This window comes from Sturnira hondurensis, unplaced genomic scaffold (assembly GCF_014824575.4).
Source record: "Sturnira hondurensis isolate 20B ecotype Veracruz unplaced genomic scaffold, ASM1482457v3 Scaffold0021143, whole genome shotgun sequence".
Taxonomy (NCBI): Eukaryota; Metazoa; Chordata; class Mammalia; order Chiroptera; family Phyllostomidae; genus Sturnira; species Sturnira hondurensis.
This window is the reverse complement of record NW_028093774.1, coordinates 28455999-28471279: the sequence shown is the minus strand read 5'-3', so window position 1 is coordinate 28471279 and position 15281 is coordinate 28455999. Positions and strand designations below refer to the sequence as shown.

Sequence of the window (15281 nt, the reverse complement as noted above, 5' to 3'; positions counted from 1 at the left end):
TCATATGGTATTTGTCTTTCACTGCCTGGCTTATTTCACTCAGCATAATGCTTTCCAGTTCCATCCATGCTGTTGCAAAGGGTAGGAGCTCCTTCTTTCTTTCTGCTGCATAGAATTCCACTGTCAAGTCAGATTTCTATCTTGTTAAATCAGAAGACTTAGTATGGTTTATCTATATGATGTATGATATGTATAATATGTGTCAAAACGATATGTAGTGGCTTATTAAGGTAATTTCCAAGAGCAGCACACAAGTGTGCTTTTGCTTTTATTCCTTTAATATTTCATGCATTCAATTCTTACATTTACTTAACTGTGTTCCAGATGTTAAAGTATAAAGATATGGATAATACCATGCAATGACAAAAATGAATGTGAAAACTCACTTAATACTGAGATGGAAAGATTGACAAGATATACTAAGGGGGGAAAATCACAGTACAAAATGGTATAAATAACATTGTACCATTTGTTTATAAGGGGAGAAGAAAGAATACACGCACAAAACATTTCCAGAAAGACGCATACACAAATAGTTTGTTTTCTCCTAGAAGGGGAACAAATTATCTGGAAAACAGAGATAGGCAGGAGCTTTCACTGTATTTCTTTTATATATTTTGAATTTTGGAGATATTTCCTTATAAAAAAATGAATAGATGTTGAAAATTAGTAAGACAAAAGTGAAAGAGGCAGGTTCTGCATTTGGTTACCCTGAGGAAACACACACACACCCAGACAACACCGTGTGATCAGTGCTGGGATAGCACTGTGCGCAGCGTGTTAGCTGCTAGCAACACCAGGAGGAGGCTCCTACTGTAACCAGGGAGGGAGAGGGCGTGGGAGCAGGAAAGGTCATTAAGGCTGGGTCAGGGAGCACCTTCTATGCCTTTGTAAAGAGCTTTCACTTAATTCTGCAGGCAACAAGCCATTCAAAGACTTCAGCAGGAGAGTAACAAGCAGATTTGCCTCTAGTGAGGTATCACTCTGGCAACAGTGTTGGGGGAGGATTCGAGGAGGTCCAGACTAGAGTAAGGTAGAGTCAGGGCCCTTTTCTGTAATCTTCCTGTTTGGATGCCTTGTTTTCTAGGGTCAGAATGCCTCAGGCTAAGGCTGTTTGTCTTGTCCTTGCCAGGGCATTATAAGAAAATACCCTCCCTTTCAATATTAGTTCTTTCAATATGAATATATTTTACCTACTTTGCTTCTTTGTATGTAGTTTGCCTTGGGTTTATTGCACACAGTTTATTAGGTTTCCATGTATTATCAGGAGCATGTGAATTTTAATAAGAACATGTGAATAATCAGTGAGTCTTATAGCCAAAATGTACTAAACTATTTTCTAAAGTTAGTTGTGCACATTATAATTTTTTTCTATAGCTTTGACTTTTCTATGCTCTGAATTCCTAGCTGGGATTTGGCAAACAGTAGGTCTGTTGTCTTTGTTAAAACCTAAATTTGAAGAGAGAATAGCATAATTTAAAAATGGAAACACAACTGGAAAAAGAAAAGAACAGGAATAGGTTTGGCTGAGTCGAGGCTGAAGACGATTTATGGAGCCCTTATTCACAGATGATTCGTTCTTGGTCGGGGGAGGAGAGTAAATTATCCAAAACTGGAATTTACTTATAATGTGCTAGGCTCATTACCAAGACTTTGCGAATGACACCTCATTCATCCTCACAGTAATCCTATAAAATAGGTCATCTTATTCTGTTAATATTTACAGATGAGAAGACTGAGACTCAAGCAAGTTAATCAATTTGCCCAAGGTTGGATAGCTCAAAACTATCACATGGATTTGGGCCCATCTGTCTGATTCTGAAGCCCATCTTTAAATAGATTTTATTTATTTATTTTTAGACAGAGGGGAAGGGAAGGAGAAAGGGAGAGAAACATCAATGTGTGGTTGTCCCTCATGTGCCCCCTTACTAGGAACCTGGTCTGCAACCTAGGCATGTGCCCTAGACTGGGAATCGAACCAGCAACCCCTTGGTTTGTAGGCCAGGGCTCAATCCACTGAGCCACACTAGCCAGGGCTAAAGCCCATTTTTCAGGTTCAGCATACCCTCTAAATTGTCCAACAGAAACCTACCTCCTCCTAGGACTTCTGCCAAAACCTGCCTTCTAAAGTACTGCCCTTCCTTCCAACCACCTTAGTCAAAATAGCAAAAGGACGGGTGGACTTTCTCCTTATTATCTCCTCTCCCAAACCTATCCTGCTCCCCTCGGCTCCCTTTCTCCTCTCCTCGTCTCCATGTCATCTTCCTAATCTCCTTCCCAATTTCACTCATCTCTATTCCATTCCTTATGCTTTGTGGTTTTCTCCCCTGTTGCACTGAAGACCCAGGTCTTCTCGGTTTCCTTCCCTAAATCAAACCAATCTAGCCTCAGGAAGTACCAACACACCAAGATAAAGAAGGATTGAAACCATAAGATAAAGTTTTAAGGGTATAATTTTAGCAGTCTCTAAAAATGAGACTATGTCATAGTCCCCACCAGATAAGACAGTTGAAATGGTCAATGTCTATTTGGTATTAGAAGACAAGTTTCAATGCCTGCATCTTCTAAGGAAAATTTGCTTCAATTCTTTTAATTTCACCATCTCAGGTATACATTGTGAGTGTACATTTTCAGAGGCTCTTATGTCATGTCTTGAAAATGTCCATTTGCACAAACTTTGGGAATGTTAAAGGCAACCACCAGACAAAAATTTCTCCAAAGATTCTCCAATTCCTGTAAATAGGCTAAATCTCGTAAATTGAACATCTAAAACAGGTCAATTTATGGTATGTAAATTATGTGACAATAATACTTTTAATGGATCAAGTTCAACAGATGGGATTGGGGATCTGACAAAATCGAGTTTTGCAAAGCTGACGCCCCCCGCCCGGCCCTGCACCGGCCAATCCGGGATCAGTCCGGACACTGAAGAGTTCCAGCCCGGCCTAAAACAGCGGGCTGGGTTTCAACCGTGGCCAACCATCAGTCACCCTACATTTTAAAAGTTACGGGCGCCACCCAGACCCTCCGACTCAGAATTAGGGTGGGGATACCCCGACACCAATCTGACAGCCCGGTGGGCGAGAACGCCGAAAGCCGACCCCACTCCACAGGCTTCACTTCGGCGTGCAAGCCCGGTGCCGCACCAAGTTCTCCTGCGAGGGAGGCCGACCCGATCTCTACAGAGGAAGCCCCGTGCCCTAGGCCCACGGGAGGAACCCATCCCACGTCTGGGCCCTCCTAGACGGCGCCTGGCTCTCACGAAACTGCCCCCACCCCCAAACCGCCGGATATGCCGGAATCGAGGCCCGACCCCTCCTTCAGCGGGTTCTCCGCCCCACACAAAAGCAACTCCTTCCACCAGCCAATCGTTACCACTAGCCACTCCTCACCGAGTTACCTGCGTCATCTACGCCCTCCTCCTTCTGCAGGGTCGCAGAGCCACAGCCCTGCTTGAAACGCTCTCCAGTCACCTCCCGCGTAGGTTGCGCAGACGCAGCAGCGGGAGGAGCGCGCAGGCGCAGTAGCGTGTGCGAGCCTGCCTGTCGCAGCAGTGCAGAGTCGCATCTATGGTCTGGTCGTCCACGTGAAATCCTGAATGGGAGTCCAGCACGTGAGGTTGTCTCCATATAAGCAGCTGCACTTGTTATGCCACAAAGGTCCTATCTTGCTGAAGTGGACACCGCCAGAAATGGAGGAATATTTATTTTTTCAGCCACAAGATGTGTGATAGTTACAGAAGGAGCAGGAAACTTATACACCGCCAAACTGATCTCCAAAGTAATTTTTTATTAATTGATACACATATGGAGCTTCTAAAAAACATGCATACTTTAGCCCCACACCACGCTAACTGAACTGTGATCTCTGGACAGGCCCGGGGGTGGGGGGAATTAAGTTTGTTATGTGATTCTGACACATCTTAAACGTTGAGAACCGCTTTTTAAAATCTAAATCCAGTTCTCATCATTGAAGAACAGTGTGGCAGTGATTTGGTCACAGGACTGAAAGCAGTTCTAGTAAAGATTGTTCCGGATGTTGGAAGGGTGCCTCTCCCATCTCTGTTCAGAGTTAACATAACTTACCTTTTATACTGGTCCGTAGTTGAACAATCAGTTCCCTGTAACACAGTTCATAACGGAGCATTAAGACTAAACCTCTTTGTGCTTACAGAATGTTTTCCTTTAATGTGCTAATAAAGTAGCTCTTTCAGAAACTACAGCACCTTGGCACCTTGACCTTCATGGAGAGCTTCTAGGAGCTGGTTGTACTTGCAGTTCCTTAGAGAAGAGGAGCTCTGGAAAAGACGGGGTGGGGGAACAGCTGCCTGGCTCATGGGATAGTGCAGTCCTTGCAGCTCCTTGTGCTGAGGCTGCAGCAGGCAGCTGGCCCTGGTGAATCCTGAACAAGAAGGTGGTTGAGCAGGCTGGGCTACAGGTGGAGGCTCTGGGCAGGGTCTCCACTTTTGCCATCCAAGGATATTCTTGAAAGGAGCATAAGTGACCTTCTTTCATTGCAGCCAGAGGTCCTGGGATTCCCCTGTAGTGACACCACCATTTGTTGACACCTCCATTTGTCAACAAATCTACAAGTCCCGAGAAGCCCTGGGCAGTTTCAGTCCAGAAATATCATGAAAATGAATGAACAGCAACCCAATGTTCAAACCATAAACTACTTGGAGCTAATAGTGGAAGTATTCTGCAAACAAATGACAAGTATTGCTGTTTGACTTTAAAATTTGAAATACTGCACGGCATGCTGTAATCCCTACAGTATACCAGAGTACCTTGGCACTCAGTTTGAGAACCATACTGTGCTGACCAAGTAGCTCAGTTAGTTAGGGCACCATCCTGATATGCAAGGTTGCAAGTTCCACCCCTAGTCAAGGCACATACAAGGAGCAACCGATAAATGCATAAATAACTGGAACAACAAAATCAATGTTTCTCTCTTTCCCTCCCTTTTTTCTAAAATCAACAAACACATTCTCAGATGAAGATTAAAAAAACATGGCTATAATGATTTAAAAGTAAGTGATTCTCATTTTTTCCTTGAATGAGTACTCAAGATAATTTCTTCCTAAGTGCTACTACTGTAGGGTCCAATGTAACCTGACTCCTGCCACCCTGAAGACCCCCCTAAAACTAAGCCCCATAGGAGATCCTTTTAAATGGCCACAGCGCTGCACTGAGTCTCCACAGGCCTGTCCAGATTCTGACCTGTTCCTACAGAGGACATCTTGGATAAATCTAAAACTCCCTTGGAAGAAGAGCAGTTAACTATTTCAAATGAAATAAATTAGAAATTATACTATTTAAAAAGCAGCCCATTAACTTAGAAATTGGCCTCTTATTAGGCAAACAGCAGCAGACACTATTAAATACTAAGAAAATAAAAACCACAATACAATCTATTGCACCTTTATAAGAATTCTTGATGACTTTCCTACCCCTCTGTATTTCACACCTGATTTTCACACTCAGTTGTCAACGAGATAAAATAGATTGAAATTATACAACACAATTTTACCTGGATTTGTAAGTGGGTATACTCATATACTGTTTATTGTAGAAATAGGCTGTTAACTATAGATTTAAATATTCCAACTAAGAACACAAGTTCTGATTAATATCCTGCTTAAAATGCAGTTAATAATAAGTATAATTGGATATTATATATCACAAGTAACATTCTAGACTAGACCATCAGTAAATGTATAGAATATTTATGACTATGACAAAGAAAAGTTAAAAGCCAAAATCAAAGGAGGAAACGAAGTAAAAGTTTTCCGAAGCTTTTTATTCACCATGCAGTCATACTCGAGGTGCTGGTGGAAACGGCCATATCTGCTAAGTTCTTGCTGGCAGCAATGGGGAGGCAGAACTGTTTACGCATTATTCCGTCCAGTCTCACAGTTGGAAGCAACCTTCGATTTGTCAGATGCTTCGTAAGCTTGGATAATAAGCCTCAGGTGAGTGATTATCTTTTTGTCAGCTGTTTTCACATTAAATCCCAACATCCTCATTATCGTTTCTCGAAAGTCGACACGCTACAAAGGGCCACCACAAAAAACACGACGTGTCATTAGTTGTGGTCACCTACTTATTGTGTATAATGAAAGTGGGATGAGAAATTTAGTCTTGTTAGGCATTTATTTGTGAAATGTAGCATCCTGTATTTAAATATTTTAAGCTAGAAAAATGATCTCTTCTATTACAAGAAGTCTTCATTTACATTTTTCTTATTTTTACACTTTATAAACTAAACCTAATTTATTGCTGCTTGTTCTTCATCTATAAGGTAATTTCTTTGTTAAACTTCTGATTTGCTATGTGATAATAGTCTCCTAAATACATATCTCTTCACCCATCCTTCTAAAACCATAGTGATCAGCAAGGAAAGCAGACAAAAACATCCATAAATCATGCCTCAAACATAACTAGAAAATACCAGACTTCAGTACGCATGTAAGTGGAGAAATAAACACCCTACGCCAGCAGAGGTAGCCCCAGAGCGCATGCTGAGGGATGCAGCTGGTTTCCGCTGGTGGCCCAGAAATGGGACAATGCCTAAAGGGGGAGACACAGCAGGAAGAACAAGCCTGAGACCTGGTAGATCAGTACACTGGAAAATGGGGAAGGAAAAGAAAGGGGCATAGAAGAAAACAGAAATGCAGTATCACCCAAAGTGTTTCAGTGATGAAAATACACTCCCCAAACCACAGCCATGCACAGGGGAAACATGTTTGACATAACTCCTGATGTGAATTAAATATCCATTGGACAAGGGTTTGCAGACATGGGGCAAAAAAACCCCACCTTTCTAAATGTAGTATTTCAGAATAGAAACGGACAAAAAAAAAAAGATGTCTAAGATGCCTCATGGATAAGGAGGATGTGATGATTCAACTCAAAAAAGAATTAGACAAAACCTTCTCAGAAATGAAGACTAAACCACAGAGTGCCCAAAGGAGAAGAGATCTAACTAAAAACATAAGGGGCACTAAGAAGAATAAAAACAATCAGGAATGTGAATATGCAGAAGTTAAAAAAGAGAAAGAGTGATATCATGACCTGATTTTTTAAGACTCACGATAATTGGTTAAAGTTACATATTTCTCCCTCTCTGGTGTGGCCCAGTGGATTGAGTGCCAGCCTGCAAACCAAAGGGTTGCTGGTTCCATCCCCAGTCAGGGCACATGCCTGGGTTGCGGGCCAGGTTCCCAGCAGAGGGCATGTGAGAGGCAATCACACATTGATGTATTTCTTTTTCTCCCTTTCCCTTCCTCTAAAAATAAATAAATAAAATCTTTTAAAAATGTTACATATTTCTTAAGCAACTAATATATGGAGGTATGACATATAACCCCACAATAGCACAAAATTATCAGGCCTTTAAGAATTCTCTTAAAAATACCTGCTTTATGAATACAGTGAAAAATCTAAGCAAGTTTAGAAGCACTACCCCACAGAAAGCGACCCAGCCCTATACACATGGTTTCTTTTGAACTTCCATTCTCTCAGATCCTTGCCTTCCCTGTCTTTGGTTAGTCAGAGGACGTGTACACAAACCTAAGCTAAGGTAATCAGAGGATGTGTACACAAACCTGTGCTAAGATAACCATGCATCCCATCCCTCATTGCTGTGAACCAAGGATAGGCATTTGATCTAAGCTGAGCTTATATGGACCCTTTCTTGGGATCCTCTCTCTTGTCACAGAAGCAGTGACTATAAAACACTGTGGTTTTCTGTCAGAGAGACAGGCTGTCACACCAAGAGGTGCCAAGAAGAGATGGTGAGAAAGGCCTTACAAGTTCCATCTGCGCAACCTAGGGCTCAGGTGCATCCCTACCCACCCCGAGCTCCGGCTGTTTAACTCCCTTTGACTCCATAAGCCAATAAATCCCCTTTTGCCTAAGTTGCAGTCTTTATCACTTCAACTTAAAGAATTTTAATATAGTAATGATAATGGTAGTAATAATGTGTTTAAAAACCTCTTGTGGTCGTCCTGATACATCTTCAAGTGTGCTCTTCGCTGTGCAGAGCCCGGGAGTCACAGCACCTACCATCTGATGGGCCCTATCTTTGTCCCAGCTTGCCTCTTGCTCGGCCGAGTCCAGCGGAGTTTTCAAGTTACCCATTTTCACAACTGCCTTCCCTCTCATTGCTTCAACTTTTATTAAAGATTGCCTGAGCTTCTGGATTGTTTTGTCCTGGGAGGGTAGAAGGTTAAGGTTGGGAGAGAGAAAGATGACTGATTAGGTCTCTTAATAACAGACAGACATGATGAGTGATAACTCATGCTTCTATTTTTTTAAAGAGGTAGATACATGGAAAAGAAAGAAAATTCCAATTTACGAATTGAGGTCATTTCTCCACCGCCATATTCATCAATAACCAACAGTCATCAGACTCTTTTATAAACTAGGCACTTGTGTTTACAGAGGTTTAACAAGTGTTCCGCACCCTTGAAAGGCTTACAATCTGTGCTAATTAAATTCAGAAATAGAGGGAAAAAGTGGTTCTTCAATAAGAGAAATATTGCTGATAAAAAAATTGATCGATAAATAGTTAGTGCACCTGTGGTTTAAGACAAAAAAAATGTATGTCTGAAATATTACAACTGAAGCTTGAAATAGTGAAGGTCAAAGAGGAGCCTGGCAAAATCACTAAACCATTTAACTCTTACCCCAATAAGCAAAACGAAAACAAGACTAAAACAAAAAGCAAGGGATCTAGAAGTTACCTTCGAGGAGTGGCAGGGGCATCCATGGGGTTGATAATAGTCTCTTTTTTAAGATTAATGGTAGATTTGCGGGCATCAAATTTTATCATTATATATGTTTTAATGGTATATATATTCTTTTGTATGTATGTAAAATAATTTTAATGTTATTTTTTTAAGGTTCAATGAGAAACATGTAGCTAAAACAATAACAAACTAAACCTTAAACAAATTTTTGAAAGCCTAACTTCTTTTACTTACTTTAAGGATATTTACTCTCGTTAGCTGGGTTTTCATATTTTTATTTGACCATTTCAAATCACTGAGCTGTTTCTGAAGTTCCTGAATTTCTCCCTCTAGTCTTTTAGTGGTTGCAATCTGCAAATTCTGCTTAATATTCAATAACGTTTGTTGCTTGTTGTCTTTCTCTGGCTGTTTAAACATCTTGCTGTTACCACTTATAGGCCTGGAGTTTTCCTTTGAAGAAATCAACAGTATTGAACCGAAGAAGTTGTGTTTTATGATGGTGTTCTACATTAGCATACCAAATCTACCCTCATCTGATAAATTGCAGACTTAACAATGCTTACGTAGGTAAAATATTTTTTCAACATAAATATGCAGCATTAAAATTATCTGGAAAATAAAATATGATGACAAAAGTGCTAGCTCAGGGCTAGCAAGGGTACAGTTAAGTAGACAACTTAATTAACACCGGGTGGTAGCATAGACTAACTTAACTTTTCTAGGAATGAATTAGAAAGAAATAACCCAATATTTAGATAAAGATTCATGCATCGAGATATTTACATTACTCATAACATGAAAAAATAATGCAAACATCAAAAAAGAATAATTAAATAAATGACATAATTTCTTATAGATTCCCTAGAAATCAAGTTTTCAAAAATTTCTAAGAGAAAATATTAATGATATGGTGAAATGGAAGAAGATAAAAAAACTGTCTATAAGAATTATATTAAAATACATATGGAAAATAATCAGAAGGAAATATACCTATATGCTAAGAGTAGTTATCTCAAAGTGGTAGAATTACTGGTAATTTAAGTTGTATTCTTTCTACCCTTCATAATTTATAAAGTCACTACCAGAAAAAAATAGAAGAGGAAGGGGTGTGGATTTTTAAGAGATATCATATATTTTCATTATATATAAATAAAAACTAGTAAAATGTATATTTTTAAAAACCACTGTTTTTACAGAAAGATAAAATAGATGCCCCAGGAAAGCCTCATTAAAGAGGAAAGACAGAAAGTGAAAAAATGATATTAGGAAGGAAAAAACATACAGAATGCATGGATATAGAAAATACATAAAAAGTTCTAAAAGAATATTTTTAACTCAGTGACAATAGAGAATCTAAAAGAAATACATTTTTCTTAAGAAACAACATAATAATATACAATCCTGTCCAGAAACCCAAAAAGTTTACTGAAGAAAACTGTTGGACTTAAGTGACTTCAGTAAGGTAGTAAATATTTAATACAAATACAAGCATATCAAAGGCTTTCATCTATGTTAGTAAGAATGATTTCAAATAGAAATGGGAAAATACATTGTTCGCAATGAGCAGAAAACCTATAAGAGAACTAGGAACAAATTTTTCCACAAAGACGTATGAGGGACTTAAAGGACACATATGAAGAACATATAAAATCCTTCTGGAGGACATAAAATAATAGGTCATGTACCAAATTATCAAAAATCATCAGACTAAAACTATAAATACGTAAATTATAGATATCTGAAAAAGTTATATATAGGTAAATTAATAAACTCAATTTAAGCAGATATTTTGAAATAGAGAATCAAAAATATATTTTTAATTTGCCCAAAATCATACCATTACAAAGCCCAGTAAAATGCGAACAGTACTTACAAATTGTCACTTTGGCAAGTATCAAGTTTACATTGAATAGTTCAACACATAGTGTAATTATTGGTTTTATTTTTGACCTCTGTTGTTCCTTTAAATGTATTCTGTTGTAATAATTCTTTGTTTGCCACTAAATCAAATTTAGGGCAAGGCCATCTGTTTCCTGATCACTTTTAGTTAATGTAAAAATTATAACCTTACTTTTACTCAAAGTTATGGCTACTCAGGAGATTAGGAATGACATTAACAGATTAAGACATTATGAAGACAACTAAGTTGAAATACTGGATATGACAAAAATAATAATTGAAATAAACAACACAGATGAGATAAATAGAATGGCTAAAAACTCAACAAATTGAGTTGGAGCTCAAGTTAAGGAACTCTCAGAGAAGGCAGCAGGAAAGAGTAAAGATATATAAACTATTTTTTTTTAAAAAGCAAAGTGTATGTGGGTTCTCCAGATAGGCAGTACTAACAGGATGGTGTGTGTGTGTACATGCATGTGTTCATATGTGCATGTGTTGATATGTGTGTGACAGGGAGAGATTTGGCTGACAATCATGACACCTGGCAAGTGCAGAATTGGCAGGGCAGGCCCAGGGAACAGTTGATATTGTGGCTCAAACCCAACGGTAGTTTGTAGGTAGAACTTCTCTCTTCCTCAGGGATCCTTGGTCTTTTTAAAGCCTTCAACTGATTGGAGGAGGTCCACCCGCATTATGGAAGGTAATAAGCCTTACTCAGATCCTTCCTCAGGTGATAAGCCTTCCTCTGATGGAAATGTTAGTCTGATCTAAAATGCAACATCTAGACCGGTGTTTGAACAAATAGCTGGGCACCAAACCTGGCCAATTGGACACATGAAATTAACTGTTACATAAAAAAATAAAGGATAGAATTAGAATTCAACCTTCAGATATTAGTCATAGGAGTAAGAATAGAAAAGAAGAGTGGGGGGAAATAAATCAAAAGGAAATAAATGGATGGGAAAAACACTGAAATAAATGATGAAACTGACAGATGAAAGACTTAGATTAAAAACTTCATTAAGTGCCAAACAATAGAGTGCCATACATCTAAGCACATTATAACAAAATTTAAGAACATCGAAGCAAATGAGAAAACTCTAATAACTTCCCAAAAGACCATCTTGTAAATATATATATATATATATATATATATATATATATATATACACACACACACACACACACACACACACACACATACATACATAAAAGCTTCCTGAAAGAGTAGATCATCTACAAAGGAGTAAGAATCACATTGATTCAGACATCACAACAATAACACAGGATGCAAGGAGATAGTTTTGAAGAATTTAATGAGGGAACTTTGAGCCAAGAAGTTTATTTATGTCCAGCCAAACTGCCATTAAAATATGGGGGTATAATAAAAATGTCATCTGGCACATATGGTGTCTGACAAAGACCCAACTGTTAAAAAGTCTCGTAGAAATGCTCAAATAAGGAGAAATGTCCAGGAGGATGCTTCAAAAGTTATGCAACTGATGGTGATCAAACACCTTGTTCAAGTTCAGTGGCTATCTCAAAATAACTAGAATCAAGTAAAAGGAAACAGAGAGATATATTCAAACAACCCAGAAATTAAAAATTCAGAGAATAACAATATAATTGGGGGCTGAGGTCAGAGACCAAACAGGAATGACGTTCTTGTAAATATTAAGTAAATAAGAGTATTGTTCTTAATTAAAGAATGCTAGCATCATTGTGCTTGCTTCGGCAGCCCATATACTAAAAAACAAACAAACAAACAAAAAACGCCAGCATCAGAATAAAAATAGATTACATAACTTTAAAACCAGCAGGAAAAAATGAATCTGTATAAAAGAAACCTGGAAAATAGAGCCCCTCAAAAAACAGCAAAGTAAAGTATATGGAAATTATTAAGTAAGTTAACAAAAATATGTGCTAATATAATAATAATTGCAATTAGTGTGCATGCATTAAATTCACTAACTGTATATCCTCCAACTGGATTTTTAAAAAATACAACAGCCCTGGCTGGTGTGGCTCAGTGGACTGAGCACAGACCTGTGAACCAAAGGGTCACTGGTTTGGTTCCCGGTCAGGGCACATGCCTGGATTGCAGGCCTGGTCCCCAGTGAGAGTCTCATGAGAGGCAATCACACATTGATGTTTCTCTCCTTTTCTCTCTCCCTTCCTCTCTGTCTAAAAATAAATAAATAAAATCTTAAAAAAAATACAACCATTTACTGTGTTTTATCACAGAGAAAGAGAGAAAAATACAAAGATAAAAAGATATACCACATTCGGGCAAACATAAACCAAAATAAAATTGTGTTAGTAACCACAACTTCTGAAAATGGAGAATTTAAAGCAATATTTTATGAAAGACAAAAATGTTTTATAGTGCTATAAAAAGAACAAGGCAGCAAAGATCCCCATAAGTGCATATGCTCCAGTAGGACATGAAGCGGAAATGGACAGAACTGTAGGGACTAACGGATGGATCAAAAATTACCCTTGGAGAATGAAGCATACCTTTTCCAGAATCAAGGAAACAAAAATGATCAGAGATACCGACAATCTAAACCACATGGATAATATGCTTGAGCATTAGCTAACTATGGAAATTTATGCCCAGTAAACAGAGAACGCATTTTTAAACGGGCACACATGGAACAGTTACAAAAGTATACAGATGTTGAATTATAATGTTGTATACCTGGAAATTATATAATGTTATTAACCAGTTTTACCCAACAAAGTAATGTAAAAATATATTTAATATACACATAATGCTGAGTACAATGAGATTTTTAACACAATACCATTTACACAAATTTAAAATATATGAACAAAAACCACACTTAAAAGAACATCTATAAACAAAAAGATACATGTTAAATACATAAGATTGATTTTCCTTGGGGGGGGCATGGGGCAGAAACTAGCAGCAGTAGATGAATTCATGGTTGGTCTACGTGGAGGACACTGTTGATACCACTTCATTAAGTGTTGGAAGTTTTTTAAACTGAGCATTTAATGCATACTGAATAAATGGATGAATGAACAAATGAAATGAAAGACTAAATGAGTAAGCAGTGAGTGATTGAGATTACATTTTGGGCCATAGCAATTACAGAAATAATATAACATAGGTATGAGTATGACGAGCAATTCTGAGAAGTAGTGAAATAGAATAAAAATCTCCTGAAAATAAATTATATTGCATCCTACCTATTTTCATGCCAGGTTTAGGACTGGTTTCTTCCTTTCAGGTTTAAAGAAGCAGAAGGTAATGGCCTATAACATAATTACTGAGGATGTCACCAATGGCTCCTTTTAATATCCATCTTATCTAACTGACACGGTGCCTGCAATTCCACCTTTGGAGAGTCATTCCTTTGAGCTCATTTTCCTCTAACCCACCTTTTAAAAGTACATTAAGGAATACATTAATAAATGCCCTAACAATAACTCAAATATGTATAAAATGAGAAATGAAAGATATGACGTGAGGATAGGATTTTTGATCAACTCACAAGGGTTTTGAGCAAAGTTTCCTCTCTTTCCCAATATTAAAAGCTTTAAACATTAACAGCTTTAAACATTAGATAATATAACAAAACATGATCATTTTCATTGTCAAAGAGATGCCTTATACTTCACGAAATTCTTACTTTATTCCTGCCCAAGTCTAATCTCTCTTGAAAAAAGTCATTAATAGCAATTTTTCCTTCCAGACGTTTCAAGGGTCTTTTTCGTTCCCCACACTTCTCTTCAGTTTGGGACGATTCCTCACAATGATGAGGATGCACCTGCTCCAGCCGCTTAGTGAGCATCTGAATTTCCTGCTGAAGGCCTTCGGTTCTCTGTACAGGAAAAAACGAGGTGAAACCCTGACGGTCCACGATTTCTATTTCATCTCGATACTGCGTAAGTTCTACTATACTGATACTGTAGCGACATTACATCACTAAATAGATGCTGGTTTCAAAAAAGGTTTCATACATCAATACAGGACATTTTAGTTAGTACTGAGTAACAAAATTATATAATGAATTTAAGAAAACAGAGTGTAAAAAATTTGGAACTCTACAATAAACAGACTACTGTGTAGCAGGTTTTACTAAAACACTGAATTTAAGCAATATCTATCTTCCTCTGAATTGTAGGATAAAGACTCATGAAATTCTACTAAAGTGATCTGGACACAACAGAGAGATATAACCATTGANGCCTTCGGTTCTCTGTACAGGAAAAAACGAGGTGAAACCCTGACGGTCCAAGATTTCTATTTCATCTCAATACTGCGTAAGTTCTACTATACTGATACTGTAGCGACATTACATCACTAAATAGATGCTGGTTTCAAAAAAGGTTTCATACATAAATACAGGACATTTTAGTTAGTACTGAGTAACAAAATTATATAATGAATTTAAGAAAACAGTGTAAAAAATTTGGAACTCTACAATAAACAGACTACTGTGTAGCAGGTTTTACTAAAACACTGAATTTAAGCAATATCTATCTTCCTCTGAATTGTAGGATAAAGACTCATGAAATTCTACTAAAGTGATCTGGACACAACAGAGAGATATAACCATTGAAACCTGCTTGTTCAATCTTTTGATAAACTTGACCAGTA

General features: G+C 37.9%; 1 protein-coding gene across 1 annotated transcript in view; it reads right to left on the bottom strand.

Annotated features, from left to right (window-relative positions):
- Nucleotides 1–5735: 5735 nt before the first annotated feature.
- LOC118976950 (coiled-coil domain-containing protein 170-like) overlaps nt 5736–15281 on the bottom strand; it is a 34797-nt gene continuing 25251 nt past the window's right edge. Inside the window, exons 6-8 of the mRNA XM_037031747.1 lie at nt 14311–14502; nt 7995–8213; nt 5736–6049 (exon numbers count right to left, since the gene is read on the bottom strand). Of these exons, the coding sequence (XP_036887642.1) occupies nt 5888–6049; nt 7995–8213; nt 14311–14502 (573 nt within the window). The 3' untranslated portion in view covers nt 5736–5887. The remainder of the gene's footprint in view (nt 6050–7994; nt 8214–14310; nt 14503–15281) is intronic.